Raw genomic sequence first — 19,093 nt, forward strand, 5'->3', positions numbered from 1 at the left:
TATGTATTGATTAATTTAATTTAGCTGCATAGGTTTTTATTCTCCCCTCCTGCTTTAAGCTGCCCACCCCTTTTTTCAAATCTGCCCGCCTGCTCTTTGTGTGTAACTGCCCAGATATGTCTAAGGGCCATGAGATAATCTTTCTCAGCTGTTTTACCATGTAATGTGCTGTCCCACTAAACTGATATTCAGTTACATGAACTTATAAATGATGTGTAACGAGGAATATTTTTTCTGCAAGAAGAAAATCATGCTGTTTAATGTATGCTATTGGATATGACCTTTTGTACACTATGCGTGAACTTTATCAGCCAACCCAACCCAACCCAACCCTGTCCAGTCTATCATAGTGCTGTATCCTGCTTTAGTTAGAGAATTTTGTTCACAGTGACTACCATATTTGCTCTATTTAGTGTGTATATCAAAATTGGTTATATTTTAATAATCTAGCGTACAATACCGTATTTACCAGTACAGGCACACAAGTCGACATGATAACAAAGGTGCTTATGTTCAAAATAAAATCGTTTCTATTAAAGAGACGCTTCTAGAAGAGCAAATATGGTAATTGTCGCACATGACCGTTTCACATCTACAGTTCAATTGTGTTTCTCAGTTGGTCTTCAACTCAATATAAATCTAGCGATGTTGCAATTTTCAAGCACTTATGAATACCATGAAACTTTGAAGCCAAAATACAACACAACACAATACAGTATATTATTCGTGAAACTGTACTCAAGTACACTTACAACCGAGTGCAATTGTATTGTTAGACGTTTGCGGGTGTAATTGGTGTGATGTCCATGACTGTCTTTTGTTCTCGCCTTTCCTTAGCACATTTGGCAGCTTTAAAAAAAAATAAACTTTATTCTAAATATATGTAATTTTCATGCATATCTTCAAAATATTTTTGTTAATTTCTGTTACTATGGTTACACTGTTAAACAAAGTGATGATGTATTAAGATATTAAATTTCTATGAACTTTAGCAATTGAGTACTGTTTTTTAAAGAAGTTTGTGATTCTGACGCATACTAAATGAGTTGTCAGGAGTCTGTTGGTGCTGGCACTGACTAGCCTGACGAGTTGGTGTGAGTGGCACCCTGGACTGCTGCGGTGGGGTTCACAGCAGTCCAGGGCGCCACTCACACCAACTTTTTTCAGGCTCGTCAGTGCCAGTGTAAGAAATATGACATGCTTACAACTCTATGAAACACTGTTTTGAATGTCTGTTAATTGTTAGCCCAAAAGCTAAATGGAACAAACAGTCAACGTCAATATAGTATTGTAAACTACTTATTTTTCAAGTTGCTTGGAATCAATTTTCGCTAATTTTGCTGAAGGAATTCCATACAAAACACCCAAAAAGTCTTTTCAGCGAAAAATTAGTTCCAGCTAAAATAAAGTATTTTACAGTAGCCAAGGTGTTAACAATCGATTAAGCCTGAGGATGTACGGTAGTAGACTTTCGTTGGGCAAAACAGAAAAAGCTTGATAAAAATAATAATGATTAATGACTAACAATTTTTACATGTTATTGTAGCCCTTGCAACACTCTATTCAAAAATGTTGATAACACTAATGTCAACATTAAGTACATCACGACTGCTAAATAAACAAAATCGATTGTTCTGCAATTTTTACTGCTACTAGAAAATGAAAACAGTTAGCCAATACCTTTTTATGAGAAAAGGAAGACTACAATGTTCTAACAACAATAATGTAAAAGAGATAGTTTCTGAATTGTTTGGTTCTTTTACAAAGTGGTGGAGAAGAATTCTGTAATAAATTAAGTGCTCTCTTTTCACAGGTCAATTAGTAATGAAATATTACTGATACTTGAAAAGTATTTTACATTTTACATTGAACTTGAGTTCAATCTCTGAAAAAATCAATGGAATCGGACAAGAACTGTTCGCGTAATCGTGATTTTTGTGGTTTTAGACAAGTTATGTTTCAAATGGCTGGAAAGACTCAAAAACCAAAAGTAGCACAGTCGAGAGGATATTTTCTCTTCAGCGCATCGTATTCAGTTATTTTTTGATGTTTAAGTTAACTATTGTGTTGATTTTATAAAAATCAGAAGAACACGTTTGATACATTGCCGATAAAGTTATGAAAAAATCGATAATTTGAAAAAAGCAACGTGAAAATGAAGCATGGCCGCCCTTGAATAAACAGTGTAATCCCGTTATCAATTTAAGTTTATTTGCTTGACAAGCTTAGTTTCGAGTGTTATACAACATCACAACAAACTTGGCAATTGTTTATGTACAAACGTGATATGTGACCGTTAAACTTGAACACTGTCGTGTCTAACGCTCCCTTTCTCGCAACTTTCTCGTAAGCCACGGCACCTGAACCAAACGAAAATGTCACCAGAGCAGAACTACATAACGAGATGCGAGTACTCGGTAAAGCTACGCTTTTTATTTTTACTAAATATCGGCGATGACACTTTTGTTGTTGAATATCAATTAAAAATCGTAACTGAAGTAAATAAAGGCCTACTATTTGCTGACTGAACCTGCTTGGAAGCAAGTCAGTCAAGCTTGCCGACAGTACTGCCGTGAATTACTATGCATTCTCTTGGGATTTATATCTGTTATACCACTCTTTGGCTGGTCACTATTGTTCTAACTATGCCTTCTCTGGGGATTTATATCTGTTATACCACTCTTTGGCTGGTCACTATTGTTCTAACTATGCCTTCTCTGGGGATTTATATCTGTTATACCACTCTGTGGCTGGTCACTATTGTTCTAACTATGCCTTCTCTGGGGATTTATAACTGTTATACCACTCTTTGGCTGGTCACTATTGTTCTAACTATGCATTCTCTTGGGATTTATATCTGTTATACCACTCTTTGGCTGGTCACTATTGTTCTAACTATGCCTTCTCTGGGGATTTATATCTGTTATACCACTCTGTGGCTGGTCACTATTGTTCTAACTATGCCTTCTCTGGGGATTTATAACTGTTATACCACTCTTTGGCTGGTCACTATTGTTCTAACTATGCATTCTCTTGGGATTTATATCTGTTATACCACTCTTTGGCTGGTCACTATTGTTCTAACTATGCCTTCTCTGGGGATTTATATCTGTTATACCACTCTGTGGCTGGTCACTATTGTTCTAACTATGCCTTCTCTGGGGATTTATATCTGTTATACCACTCTGTGGCTGGTCACTATTGTTCTAACTATGCCTTCTCTGGGGATTTATAACTGTTATACCACTCTTTGGCTGGTCACTATTGTTCTAATTATGCCTTCTCTGGGGATTTATATCCGTTATACCACTCTTTGACTGGTCACTATTGTTCTAACTATGCCTTCTCTGGGGATTCATAACTGTTATACCACTCTTTGGCTGGTCACTATTGTTCTAACTATGCCTTCTCTGGGGATTCATAACTGTTATACCACTCTTTGGCTGGTCACTATTGTTCTAACTATGCCTTCTCTGGGGATTTATATCTGTTATACCACTCTGTGGCTGGTCACTATTGTTCTAACTATGCCTTCTCTGGGGATTTATAACTGTTATACCACTCTTTGGCTGGTCACTATTGTTCTAATTATGCCTTCTCTGGGGATTTATATCCGTTATACCACTCTTTGACTGGTCACTATTGTTCTAACTATGCCTTCTCTGGGGATTCATAACTGTTATACCACTCTTTGGCTGGTCACTATTGTTCTAACTATGCCTTCTCTGGGGATTTATATCTGTTATACCACTCTTTGGCTGGTCACTATTGTTCTAACTATGCCTTCTCTGGGGATTTATAACTGTTATACCACTCTTTGGCTGGTCACTATTGTTCTAATTATGCCTTCTCTGGGGATTTATATCCGTTATACCACTCTTTGACTGGTCACTATTGTTCTAATTATGCCTTCTCTGGGGATTCATAACTGTTATACCATTCTTTGGCTGGTCACTATTGTTCTAACTATGCCTTCTCTGGGGATTTATATCTGTTATACCACTCTGTGGCTGGTCACTATTGTTCTAACTATGCCTTCTCTGGGGATTTATATCCGTTATACCACTCTTTGACTGGTCACTATTGTTCTAATTATGCCTTCTCTGGGGGATTTATAACTGTTATACCACTCTTTGGCTGGTCACTATTGTTCTAACTATGCCTTCTCTGGGGATTTATAACTGTTATACCACTCTTTGGCTGGTCACTATTGTTCCAACTATGCCTTCTCTGGGGATTTATAACTGTTATACCACTCTTTGGCTGGTCACTATTTTTCTAACTATGCCTTCTCTGGGGATTTATAACTGTTATACCACTCTTTGGCTGGTCACTATTGTTCCAACTATGCCTTCTCTGGGGATTTATAACTGTTATACCACTCTTTGGCTGGTCACTATTGTTCTAACTATGCCTTCTCTGGGGATTTATAACTGTTATACCACTCTTTGGCTGGTCACTATTGTTCTAACTATGCCTTCTCTGGGGATTTATAACTGTTATACCACTCTTTGACTGGTTACTATTGTTCTAACTATGCCTTCTCTTGGGATTTATATCCGTTATACCACTCTTTGGCTGGTCACTATTGTTCCAACTATGCCTTCTCTGGGGATTTATAACTGTTATACCACTCTTTGGCTGGTCACTATTGTTCTAACTATGTCTTCTCTGGGGATTTATATCTGTTATACCACTCTTTGACTGGTCACTATTGTTCTAACTATGCCTTCTCTGGGGATTTATAACTGTTATACCACTCTTTGGCTGGTCACTATTGTTCTAACTATGCCTTCTCTGGGGATTTATAACTGTTATACCACTCTTTGGCTGGTCACTATTGTTCCAACTATGCCTTCTCTGGGGATTTATATCTGTTATACCACTCTTTGGCTGGTCACTATTGTTCTAACTATGCCTTCTCTGGGGATTTATATCTGTTATACCACTCTTTGGCTGGTCACTATTGTTCTAACTATGCCTTCTCTGGGGATTTATAACTGTTATACCACTCTTTGGCTGGTCACTATTGTTCTAACTATGCCTTCTCTGGGGATTTAAAACTGTTATACCACTCTTTGACTGGTCACTATTGTTCCAACTATGCCTTCTCTGGGGGATTTATAACTGTTATACCACTCTTTGGCTGGTCACTATTGTTCTAACTATGCCTTCTCTGGGGATTTATAACTGTTATACCACTCTTTGACTGGTCACTATTGTTCTAACTATGCCTTCTCTGGGGATTTATATCTGTTATACCACTCTTTGGCTGGTCACTATTGTGCATTTACAAGAATAGAAATGCATCCAGAACAATGGGCCACATGATCAATTTTTTATTCAAATGTCTATTAGTAAATCATGCACTTCAAAATCAGTATACAACAAGTCATTGTCAATGACACGTCCCCGTTCCGTTCATATTTGAGTGACATATACATTCAAAGCAGATCATGACTGAAATGCACCTGCATATGTACAACACATTGTACTAAATCTGAACAAAATCCATCCATGCATAACTGAGATCTGGGTTCGGAATGGTGAAAATGTGCGATTTCAATGCATTTTCGGCCTTAAAGCGGCCGCCATTTGGCTATCGTTAATGAGATCATGAAACAAATGCACATACATATTTGTGACATGATATATCTTGTGTGTGTGAAGTTTGAACTTGATCAATCGAGACATGTCTTGGATACGGATCCAGAAATGAATTCTTTAAAACAAAATGGACGCCAGTCGGCCATTTCGAACTTGATCCGGAAAAAAAAATGACGTGCATCAAGGTCCTATTATGTTTAATGTATGTACCAAATTTGAACAAAATCCGTCCATGCATAACTGAGATCTGGGTTCGGAATGGTGAAAATGTGCGATTTCAATGCATTTTCGGCCTTAAAGCGGCCGCCATTTGGCTATCGTTAATGAGATCATGAAACAAATGCACATACATATTTGTGACATGATATATCTTGTGTATGTGAAGTTTGAACTTGATCAATCCAGACACGTCTTGGATACGAATCCAGAACTGAATTCTTTCAAACAAAATGGCCACCAGTCGGCCATTTCGAACTTGATCCGGGAAAAAAAATGACGTGCATCAAGGTCCTATTATGTTTAATGTATGTACCAAATTTGAACAAAATCCGTCCATGCATAACTGAGATCCGGGTCCGGAATGATGAAAATGTGCGTTTTTCGGCCTTAAAATGGCCCCTATTCGGCTATCGTTAATCGAATCATGAAAAAAATGCATGTGCATATGTCCCATATAATGTGTGATGTATGAGTGAAGTTTGAACTTAATCAGTCCATGCATGTTCGAGATACAGATGATCACGGACGCACACACGCACACAGGGCAAAACATAAGTCCCCGTTTTCGGACTACGTTCGAACGGGGACTAACAAACATGCCATGTGACATTATTTTGCATTTCCATGCAATCATGTTGTCAGACTTTGACATTGATTAACAAATATATGCTAGCAGTAGTCTTGTAGTTGTGTAAGATGGAAAACCCAAACTAGTGCTACAGAAAAAAAAACATAGTTGAACTCTGGTGACCTTGCCCTTTGTTATATAATATAATTCCCTTTAACATAGTTTGTTTCAATATAAATATACATTGTCATAATTAATTTTGAATACAAAAAAGTTTTGGGGTTGAACTAACAGTGGGGAATCAGTCTACCGAATGTCCTTTAAAGATGTAAATATCTTACAAAAACATTTGTGCCTTATTTGTTTAATTATTTTAAGGGACATAATTTCCAGCTTTATTCAAAGTAATTCAGATATTTTAGTATAAAAACAAATGCCTCATTGCAAAAAAAAAGTGCTGCATTTAGACGTGAATAGATTCATAAAACATGCAAGATAACAGAAAATCTTAGCTGGCTTTTGTCCAAGTATTTTGTACAGGTGTCTGTCAAAAATGAATGATTCACCGAGACAAATATGAACTGCCTCATTGTGTGACTACTGTATTATATGAAAAGTTAAAAAAAAAACACCCTTTATGAATAGCTATCATGTTGCAAGCTCTGCTTTGCATGCAAATCAACTTAAATAGTTAGTTGGTGTCCAGTGGAGGGAGAAGTCAACAGTACTGTTGCCTCCTGAGAACCTACATCTTCAAACACTGCAATCTTTTTGTTTGAAGTGAGTTTTTAAACTAGTATTATAAAAACTCTATCATTCTGTTCTAATAGCTGAAACATATTCCTGTGAGTTTTCATTTGTCGAATGAACTGTTTGTCAAATACAGAATACATATATTTTAGAACAATTTTCTTTTTAAAATGTGGATGAAATGTTTTGCTTTTTATGTATTTTTTTATGTATTGTTTTTGATCTGATAACTTTGAACTAAACAGATTTTCTATTAGCTTCAGATCTTGATCAAAGTTTGGCACCCAGTTCATAGGAGTGCTTATATTGATTTTCTGACATCTTGTTTTCTGTAAAGATTTATTGGTAGGTTTGCAAATGTGTATCAGACTGTGCAATCTCTCCATGAGTTGGTTTTGAAACCCAGTAAGGGATTCTGAGATACATTACCAAGGATATCATTACAAGATAAATCATTTGCTTCATTGAAAACATACAACAATGCATATTTCCACTGAGGTCAGTGACCTTTGATGTGTATCACCAGTGATCAGTCAAGTAGAAACAGTCAAAATATTTTATCAGTTTTTCTCAATTTTTGCATGATATTTTCATACAGGACATCTGTTGTTCAAACTCAGGGAAGACTTTATACTGATGAACAAGGTGACCAAGTTTGATGAAGTTTGGAATAGAATGAGTAAAGTTATCATGCACACAATAACAATTATTAACGACGACGACAACGACAACGACGACGACGACGACAACGCCGGACAAAATTTTTCCCTTAATATACCTTTCCCTTCCATCTTTGATGGTACGGGCAAGGTAATGACTACAACAGTTTTTCAATTTTAATTTTTGTAAACTTTGTTTATTTTAGAACTCTAGCAAAATACACCACTAAAAACTTGCAACTTGTGAAAACATCAGATGAACTTCTTGCAAATAAAGTTGCATAAAAGACAACTTTTGACAGAAAAAAAACCACGATAGAACATGCAACTAAAACACATTAAAAGCAGCACCTAAGATTTACATACTTAAAAAAAAAATTATATATTCAGGGATGGGCCAATAGAAATTTTGCTCAGAACAGAGTAGAAACAAATATGCAGTTTCTCAGTCCCTTCATGTTTCTAATGGCCAATCCCTTTGTCCCAAATACAAACAACTCTCACTGCAAAATCGCTTCAGACCTGACCTTATGAAACAACACAAATAAATTGAAGAATTATATATGTAGATAGTCTATGAAAGAAATTTAGCAGCAATTTATCCATCTTATCCGAGTACACACACCAAGTTATCACCATCTCGTCTTTTAGAACATCATAAGACACTTTCAGCTTCCTCAAGACCGAAATCAACCTTCAATGCATGCATTATTAAATAAATATTAATTGTTAAAAGTTGAACATATCTTCTTTGTGTTATTTAATCTTATAACAAAAATGAATAATTTTTTTCCAATTTTACCTGGGTCAGAAGCAAAACCTTGAAAGTTGTGAGGTTTCCATTTTAATACGAGTCAATGAATAAGAGATTGATAAAAATGATGGTTTCTACTTGACTTATGAAAACTAAGGATTCTAACGGTTATAATCTAACACCTCAATTAAAGGGAAGTGGTTGTCACGCAGCGAACGTTCAAATTTTATATAAACAACAAACATTTTGTACGTCACTATGGGACCCTTATCGAGTAAGACAGAGTGACGATCATCGCTCTTTAAAAGGCGACAGTCGTCGTGCCACGTCCTGTTCAATATGGGACTCATAGTGACGTATACAACGCTTGTAAAATACATTGTTTATTTACATTAAATTCGAACAACCGCTGCGCAACGACCACTGCGTTTTAACTATTAACTGCACCACTTTAATTTAATGCATGAATTCATAAAAATCAGTTTCTAGGTGTTCCACGTTTAAACAAATTTACTTGTACTGTACAATATAAACTGTGTCAAATTAACTTTGCTCTAAAGATGCTGTAAGATAAAACTTGCATTTTATGTTGCATAAATACATATATACATTCGTAAAATAAACTAAATTCACACAGAAATAAATAACACTAAAAACTTTAGGGTTTATGTTGGATTTCAAACAAAAAAAATGGAAATTTATTTTCAAGCCTAACCAAAATGTGACTGCAATCAATTCATTTCAATTTGTTGAAATCCTGTACTCAAAGATAAACTTTATATTTGAAATATTTTGTTCAGGGGAGTTCTGATTTAGAATGCACTCCAATAAGCTCAACCAATCAAATACATTTCTTGTAATAGTATGCAAATTAGAAAGGTATAATAATAAATTTTACCATATACTGTAAAATACTTTATTTTTTACTTCAAATTCATATTCGGTGAAAATAAAATACAAATAAAATTCAACGAATATACCTTTTCCCTACATTTTACAATCAACTCATCAAAAATCAGCAAAATAAAACATACCATACACCCACAATTTGTTTTCAATGAAAATTAATTCCAGCTAAAATAAAGTATTTTACAGATTGAAAATAAAATGATATCATAGCTGTAATTCATATGATATGCCATTGGAATGACTTTTATCTAAATGCAACAAAACTAACTTTGACTAAAACAAACTAAACATAGCATTTATTTTTATCCCCTGAACAAAAAATAATTCCTCTTCAGCATTTCTGCTAATGCATTGATAATAGTTTATAACACAAACAAAAAACTAACAGCAACTTTAAAGTTTCAAATAATGTTACAATTGTAAGTAAAAGATTTTGTCCCACACCCCACACAAATAAACACACTGTAATACAGAAATACATCTCTATACACACATTATGAACCAAAAACTGAAGAATTAAAGGCAACTGCAACAATATTTTGACACAAGGACATTCAAAGCTTGTATGCAATATTGACCTTTCAACAAGAGAGATTAAATTCAAATACTCCAAGACAAGTTACAACATGCAACAAAATCCAAGAAAATGTTATTTGTATTTTTTGACAAATTTCAAAACAAGTTTATCTCTCTTAGAATCTCATACCCCTAACAACCGATTGTAGATATGTTATTAAAACAGCTATCCTTTAATTGTAATGGCACATACATTTTGTTCGGTTTTACAGAAATGTTATTAATCAATAACTGTGATGAAATTTACTGACTTGTTTGTTATTTATTTTTGTCTCCACCTAGAAAATATAATACATCCTGGGAATGCATTTTTAAAAGAAAACAAACAAAATGAAGGAAAGTGAGGATTTAATATTCTGACCTGAAACAAAGATAAGTGTTATTCGGGGGGGGGGGGGGGGGAATTGTTCTATATTGCTCAGAAGTGCACCACTGTACCGTGTATTTCTATGAGTTCTGTACATGCTTCTGTAGAATACTGGTGAGAAAGCTGGTGAAAACAGCACAAACTCAACCTTGAATTATTCTGAACAATCTTTTTACACTGTTCAGGAGAGTTTCAACGACGAGCCCAAAGTACACTTTTCCCCCAAGAGTTTTCGGCCCGATTTTCACTGGTGACGGTTGAAAATGCGATGAAAATGTCTAATACTGTAGAATACTTTATTTTCGCTTGGAATTTATTTTCGCTGAAGGAATGATTCCGTGAAAATAAAATCCAGCGAATATACTTTTTTTCCTATATTTTACATTAAACTCATCAAAAATCAGAGAAAATAAATTCTATACAAAATGCCCAAAAAGCCTTTTCAGCGAAAATTAATTCCAGCGAAAATAAAGTATTCCACAATATATGTTAAAAATAAAGAATATGTTTATTTGCAACACATGCACTCCTTGAGGTGATTTAAGTTGATCAAAAGAATTTGAATTTCATATATATACATGTACATAGAAATTTATACAACAGGGTTTTGAGTGTTTTTGTATTTGTAGAAAGTTGAATTCAAACTTAAAGTAGCTGTTTTTTGACAATTAGATATGTGCATTGATTTCATAAACTGAAGCCGGTTGTAGAATCAAATACACCTTTCTTTAAGGCATGCTCTCGGTGACTAAGAATTTCTGTAATGTCATATAGATGGGTGGTTGTTAATGTTGTTCAATAATTGTGGTTGAATTTGTAGTAGTTCATCATTAACGGGAGTCGTCATGCGATGCATACGCAAGATAGGGGTCTCATATAAACAAAGATGGCGATTTTACCTGTATAAACTGAGAGGTTACCAAGCTTTAATTAAGTATTTTGTGTTGATGTTTGAAAGGTATCCTTTGTGTTGATGTTTGAAAGGTATCCAAGGATTCGCCAACGATAATTAGTGGAAGTGGCACCTAAGGCAAAACTCGTACTTGTAATTTCATTAGAAAAGTGCATTGGATTATAGAAAAATCAATGTTTATCAAAACAAATGTCACACATGTGCGTGACGACTACTGCCTTTTAAGGATATACAGTGTACGACATGAATTTTGTGAGAAACAATTTTTTTACGAATTGATGAAAATCACGAAAATTCCAAAGCAATGAAAATTTTTCTGGGGTCCTATGACACAGAGAGTCTGCCATTTCCGCAAAATATCATAAAATTACATACATTCCTAGCAGCAAAAATGAAAAAGTTTACTGTAGAAAATTTCTAAAAACAGTATTTCTGTTATTGATGGATGACCACAGTATTGATGTCAAGCTGTCTCATTCATCAAAAAAGGTCAAACAAAGTTGTACTGTGCACATCTACGACAAATACACACATCAAGACACAACCTTATTTTCAAAACATCACTGAGGGAATGTGATCTTTTAAAAAGCATTCCAACCTTACTTGTAATAATGCAAGTAGAATCCTAATTGAGTGCCTACAAGTCGATACACTGTATTAAGCTGCATATCACATACTGTGGCAAATATGATAGTACTGAAAATACTATAATACACATCACATTTTGGATTCAAACCACACAATAATCAAACCAGCTCCGACAGTCAAAAATACAAAAAAACACAATACACAAAGCTGTCAATACCACTCATACACTGTACTTATCCTACACAAACTTTTTAAACTAAAATACATAACTCGTTTTTTTAAATTTTATATAAAAGTACAATTAATTTTATCAGTTGACAATTAAAATAGAAGAAGCATTACTCTAAGAACATATTTTGGCATAATCACAAAGTTAATAATGCTATCAACAATAACTCTTTAAGTAAAAAAAAAAATATGACACAAAGAGCACCATCAATGTTTAGTACCAACAATTCTTGTGTTTTTATGCGAATAATTGCAACATTTTAAAATTCTAGTTGCTGTCACTTTTTTAAGTTTAACAATTTTAATGCTATGTAGTTATAATATTACACTGACCCAGTACTGTTAGCCTGAATTCTGACATAGGTACCTGGTAGTTAATAATCAGAATTGTATTTCTTGTCTTCTTCAATCTCATATTTATTACACAAATTTATCTTTAAATAGAGCCTTCATATCAGCAAGAGCCTTGAAGATTTTATCTACAAACTTTTGTGAATCCGTTTGTGGGCATGACTTTTTTGATGACACATGAAAGAAAAAGCGGCTGTCCTCTGGTATCATATAGGAAACACCGTACCCAGTGTCAGATACTGGACCAAAACCACCTCCTGGAGATGCCTAAAATAAAATAACAAATTTAATTAAACATACTATGCACAGGGCTGCACAATTTCTGTATTTTTCAAAGGCCTTTCTTTAGTTTAAAATGTTGTTATAATTTAAGAAAATTATATCAAAACATTCACAAGAAGTCATGAGAGTTTATTGGATTATATTTCAAAATTTCTGGAGAAATTGCAGCATATTTTACTACTTCACTAACAAGCAGAATGGCCACAGAACATACAGAGGGAGTGCATCAAGCATAAAATTACTACAGAAGCCTTGCTTAGTTATATATTTGTATTCTGCAATATATCAACAACAGTTCCACATTGGGCAATCCACATTTTTTTTATTGTGATGAATATAAAAACACAAGATATTTTCTCTAATCTGACAACAGCAGATACTTGTGATTATCGCCAGGGTTTTGTATAAATCCAAGTTGTATTTAGTGAGATTAATTGTTTAATTACGACTAAATCACAATAGAAATACAGCCTGTGTGTAATGTACAGCAGTGAGACAATAGACTGACATGTATAAGGCACTCAAGAATCTGTAATCCCCACCAAAATCAAAGAAAGCTTAGAAAGAACTCCCATGTGCTGAGAGTATTGGAGACACATTAAATATAAATCGAAATTACTTAGCTGAAAACTAATTATGCAAATCAGAAAATTAATATGACCAGATTTGAGTGTAAAACTAATGAGGTCTGCGCAATGTAACAGAAAATCTATGTTTCCAAGTTTAATTGCAATGTGATTAGAACCAAAAAATTATGAATTATTATGCTTATTAGGGAATTAATATGAACAGATTTTTACCCCAAACTAATTAGGTTTGTACATTGTCCTAGAGCATCTTTGTACTAAGTTTCATTGAAATGGAATAATTAGTACCTGAGATATCAGTGTGAAAGTTGGTTAATTATGCAAATTAGGTGATTAATATGCACAAATATTTACTGGAAACTAATTGGGTCTGCATAATTCTAGATTCATTGAAATGTGATGATTAGTACTTTAGATATCAGTAGAAAAGCTAAAAATTAATTATGCAAATAGGGTAATTAATATGCACAATTATTTACCCTAAAACTAATCAGGTCTCTGCATAGTCCTAAAGGATCTATGTACCAAGTTTCATTGAAATGCGATGATTAGTACTTGAGATACCCGTGGAAAAGCTGAAAATTAACTAAATATGCAAATTAGGTGATTAATATGCACAAATATTTATCGAAAACAGTCAATCTCTGTATAGTCCTCGAGTATGTAAGTACCAAGTTTCATTGAAATGTAATGCTCACTACTTATATCAAATGCTGAAAATTAATTAATTATGCAAATTAGGTAATTAGTATCCACGGATTATTACCAAAAACTAATCAAACCCTAGCATTAGTTCAGAGCATGTATGTACAAAGTTTCATCAAAATCCAATGAGTGGTTGTTTAGATATCAGTGGAACAATCATGGAACAGCTAAAAATCAGCTAATTAGCCTGCAAATTAGGTAATTAATATGCACGGATTTTTACCAAAAAGTAATTAAATCTGCGCATATGTTCAGAGCATCTATGTACCAAGTTTCATCAAAATCCAATGAGTGGTTGTTTAGATATCAGTGGAACAATCATGGAACAGCTAAAAATCAGCTAATTAACATGCAAATTAGGTAATTAATATGCACGGATTTTTACCAAAAACTAATCAAATCTGCGCATATGTTCAGAGCATCTATGTACCAAGTTTCATCAAAATCCAATGAGTGGTTCTTTAGATATCAGTGGAACAGTCATAGAACAGCTAAAAATTAGCTAATTATCATGCAAATTAGGTAATTAACGAGCATGGATTTTTACCAAAACCTAATCAAATCTGCGCATTGGCCCAGAGCATCTATGCACCAAGTTTCATCAAAAACCGATGTATGGTTCTTGAGATAGCAGTGGAACAGTCGGACACACATACACACACACAGACATACTAACTGCAAAGACTCCCATTACGGTATGTGCTTCGCACATGGGAGTCAAAAAGGAAAGTTCTCTAAGTAGAATTTGTTTATTCTTTTTATTTATTTATTTATTTATTTATTTATTTATTTATTTGTGCAATTTCTACCTTTATTGTTTTTTTTTTGGTGAAATACATTTTTCATTCATTCACTTACACTATGATAAGGTTATTCCCAGATATTTTTACTTGTGTGTAGAGTGTGTGTGGTTAGTGACAACATGTGTTAGTATTATTCATAAACTGAAAAATACATCACTTAATGCGCCATGAGATATCAACCAACTATACAAATAAGTAATAACAGGTGATGACCTTCTTATCATATGACCAACTCAGAGCACAAAATAATGAAAAAAATTGTCAATTACTTAAGTACGCTTACAAATCATTTAAGTATGATGTCTAAGCGAGCTGGTGGAAGCAGTTTTGCAATCATGGCTGTTAATTGCTATCGATAATTGACAGAAATACTACCATTCTATTTAAATATTTTTAAAATAATAGTTTGTGTCATTAGACTATTCAAGTGATCCGAAATCATCGTATCACGACAGTGAATGTGATACAGTTGCTCAATTTGGTTGAAATGATGATGTTTAATGTGTATATTGTGATGTTTATCGCACCAAATCAGCTAGTGATACTTCACAGTAAACATCACTGGTCATAGTCATGGTGCCAATCAAAAGACAAAACATTCTTACCATATCTCTGTAACATGGCAGACCAACTGAAGGATTACCAGCCATTTGCTGTTGTGGTTGTTGACTTGTTGACAATGTCCATGGTAAAGTCAAAGCAGTGTGCAGAAAGTCACTTTCCTACAAGCAAAATATAGAAAACATTGATTCTTGGTAAATGCAGGATTAAATACAGCTCAACTATCAGAATTTGCCCTAAGGGAGTTCGCGCATGAATCCAATTTTTGCACCACTGAGCTTCACTTGCATGCAGTCTCTTGTTTGGTCTTTGATGTTTTGCAATAAAATAAAATATTATATGTTACCACGTAACACAAGAGGCATGTGCTATGAATATTAATAAGCATTTCTAAGACGTCACAAATTGGCTTAATTTACATACTGCTGGATTTCATGGGCGAGCATACATACATACAAGTTTATATTCTTTCAAGATGACCATGAATTGTAGATAAGTGATTGTGAACATGCCGGCATCACAACTGTTGTATCCCCGAAGATCCGAGAATGCATTTGCATTGTACGTGTGTCAAATCGGATAACATAGAAGAATGTTAAAAGCTGACCAGAAGACACTTGCCTGTCAAGAAATTGAGCTGGCAGTCAGTGATATGATCACTGGTATCAAAAGTTGTAACCATGTTGTTGCTATTTATACACTCACAATATATTTTATTTTATTGAGAAAACACCAAAAACAAGTCATTGTCAATGACACGTCCCCGTTCCGTTCATATTTGAGTGACATATACATTCAAAGCAGATCATGACCGAAATGCACCTGCATATGTACAACACATTGTTCTAAATCTGAACAAAATCCATCCATGCATGACTGAGATCAGGTTCCGGAATTGTGAAAATACGTGATTTTGATGCATTTTCAGCCTTAAAATGGCCATCATTCAGCTATTGTTAAGCGGATCATGAAACAAATGCACATATCTATTTGTGACATGATGTACCATGTGTGTGTGAAGTTTGAACTTGATCAATCCAGACATGTCTTGGATACAGATCCAGAACTGAATTTATTAAAACAAAATGGCCGCCAGTCGGCCATTTCGAACTTGATTCCGAAAAAAAAAAGACGTGCATCAAGGTCCTATTATGTTCAATGTATGTACCAAATTTGAACAAAATCCGTCCATGCATAACTGAGATCCGGGTTTGGAATGGTGAAAATGTGCGATTTCAATGCATTTTCGACCTTAAAGAGGCCGCCATTTGGCTATCGTTAATGAAATCATGAAACAAATGCACATACATATTTGTGACATGATGTACCTTGTGTGTGTGAAGTTTGAACTTGATCAATCCAGACATGTCTCGGATACGGATCCAGAACTGAATTCTTTAAAACAAAATGGCCGCCAGTCGGCCATTTCGAACTTGATCCGAAAAAAAAAATAACGTGCATCAAGGTCCTATTATGTTTAATGTATGTACCAAATTTGACTGAAATCCGTCCATGCATAACTGAGATCCAGGTCCGGAATGGTGAAAATGTGCGATTTCAATGCATTTTCGACCTTAAAGAGGCCCCCATTTGGCTATCGTTAATGAAATCATGAAACAAATGCACATACATATTTGTGACATGATGTACCTTGTGTGTGTGAAGTTTGAACTCGATCAATCCAAGCATGTCTCAGATATGGATCCAGAACTGAATTCTTTAAAACAAAATGGCCGCCAGTCGGCCATTTCGAACTTGATCCGAAAAAAAAAATAACGTGCATCAAGGTCCTATTATGTTTAATGTATGTACCAAATTTGACTGAAATCCGTCCATGCATAACTGAGATCCGGGTCCGGAATGGTGAAAATGTGCGATTTCAATGCATTTTCGGCCTTAAAGCGGCCGCCATTTCGCTATCGTTAATGAGTTCATGAAACAAATGCACATACATACTTGTGACATGATGTACCTTGTGTGTGTGAAGTTTGAACTGGATCAATCCAAGCATGTCTCAGATACGGATCCAGAACTGAATTTTTTAAAACAAAATGGCCGCCAGTCGGCCATTTCAAACCCGATCCCCCCAAAAAAATGACGTGCATCAAGGTCCTATTATGTTTAATGTATGTACCAAATTTGAACAAAATCCATCCATGCATAACTGAGATCCGGGTCCGGAATGGTGAAAATGTGTGATTTTGATGCATTTTCGGCCTTAAAATGGCCGCTATTCGGCTATCGTTAATCGGATCATGAAAAAAATGCATGTGCATATGTCCCATATAATGTGTGATGTATGAGTGAAGTTTGAACTTAATCGGTCCATGCATGTTCGAGATACAGGTGATCACGAACGGACGGACGGACGAACGAACGGACGCACACAGGGCAAAACATAAGTCCCCGTTTTCGGACTACGTCCGAACGGGGACTAAAAAGACACTGTAATGCAACTACTGAGCAAGTACGTGAGCATACCAAAATATGCAATGCATTATGGGACAGAAATTATCATTGGAAGAATATTAGTGTGTAATTTTTTTTGTAACAATATTAGGTTGTTTTTCAATAACAATACCATTATTTGCGAAATTGGAAGCGCATCTGTAACAGAAGTGTGCATGCATCAGTGTATTTTTGATTCTTAAGATATGACTTATTTTGACATCTGTCATTTACATAAGCACATGTGCTATTACTGTAATAGCGAAAACATAGTATAAGACTTTTTAAATCATGTCAAAAAACAAAATTTTAAGGAAACAAAAAAATACATTCAACCCCAAAACCCAATGCAAAAACAAATACATCATGCAAATTACGCTGTGTTTTAAAAACACTGGTGACCCAGATTTTGTCATAACAACACCTCCTTTGGATCGCACACTATGTTTTCCAGCTATGAATGCCACGAGCCTGGAAAGAACCGTTACTTTTTTTTCTAAATCAAACTGATAATCTCCAGAATAATGTATGACGCTCACCCTGTAAAATACTTTATTTTAGCTGGAATTAATTTTCGCTGAAAAGACTTTTTGGATGTTATGTATGGATTTTTTTTTTGTGACAAGTTGAATATTAATATAGGTATATTTTTTCACTGAATCATTCCTTCAGCGAAAATTAATTCCAAGTGAAAATAAAGTATTTTACAGTGATACAGTATTGTGATGGCTTACATGACCCAGTCCTTTACAGAGAACAAACAGTGCAAACAGATGACGATCACATCCATATCCACTCATACAATCACGATATATCTTTTGATGTGCCTCCGCAGCCTGCCTCATCAGACGAATCTTTTCATCTGATGTCTTATCGTTATCCTCCATCGCCCTAGAAACAGAAATATGAAGTTTGTAAGTTAAGTTCTAATTTTTTATAAACCACCATTGCTAAGGAGTGTTTTTGAATTCGCCAAAAAACATCTTCTGTTGGTTCAATAGTAAACAAAACTTTTAGAATTGGAACATGATTCAAATAAACACTTACTTAACAAAGAGGCTAGATTCTTTTGTGACCGATCGTACAGTTTCTGTTCTTCCATGTAGGAACAGTCTTGTCATCGAGGATTCATACGTCAAAGCGAAATGACCAGTTTCACGATAATATGCTAACTGCAATGCCAGTTGTATGTAGGCATCTGGACTCACCTATAATTAC

General features: G+C 34.8%; 1 protein-coding gene across 2 annotated transcripts in view; it reads right to left on the minus strand.

Moving 5' to 3' along the window:
- Nucleotides 1–7,970: 7,970 nt before the first annotated feature.
- Nucleotides 7,971–19,093, minus strand: part of LOC102803200 (carnitine O-palmitoyltransferase 1, liver isoform-like) — a 62,265-nt gene continuing 51,142 nt past the window's right edge. For both annotated transcript variants that reach the window (XM_085495477.1, XM_085495475.1), the window contains 4 exons: nt 18,923–19,083; nt 18,610–18,766; nt 15,472–15,588; nt 7,971–12,756 (listed from right to left, as the gene is read on the minus strand). In XM_085495477.1, coding sequence (XP_085351603.1) covers nt 12,559–12,756; nt 15,472–15,588; nt 18,610–18,766; nt 18,923–19,083 — 633 coding nt within the window. In that variant the 3' untranslated portion in view covers nt 7,971–12,558. The remainder of the gene's footprint in view (nt 12,757–15,471; nt 15,589–18,609; nt 18,767–18,922; nt 19,084–19,093) is intronic.

The sequence above is a fragment of the Saccoglossus kowalevskii genome, chromosome 21 (genome assembly GCF_978046115.1).
Source record: "Saccoglossus kowalevskii chromosome 21, keSacKowa6.1, whole genome shotgun sequence".
NCBI lineage: Eukaryota > Metazoa > Hemichordata > Enteropneusta > Harrimaniidae > Saccoglossus > Saccoglossus kowalevskii.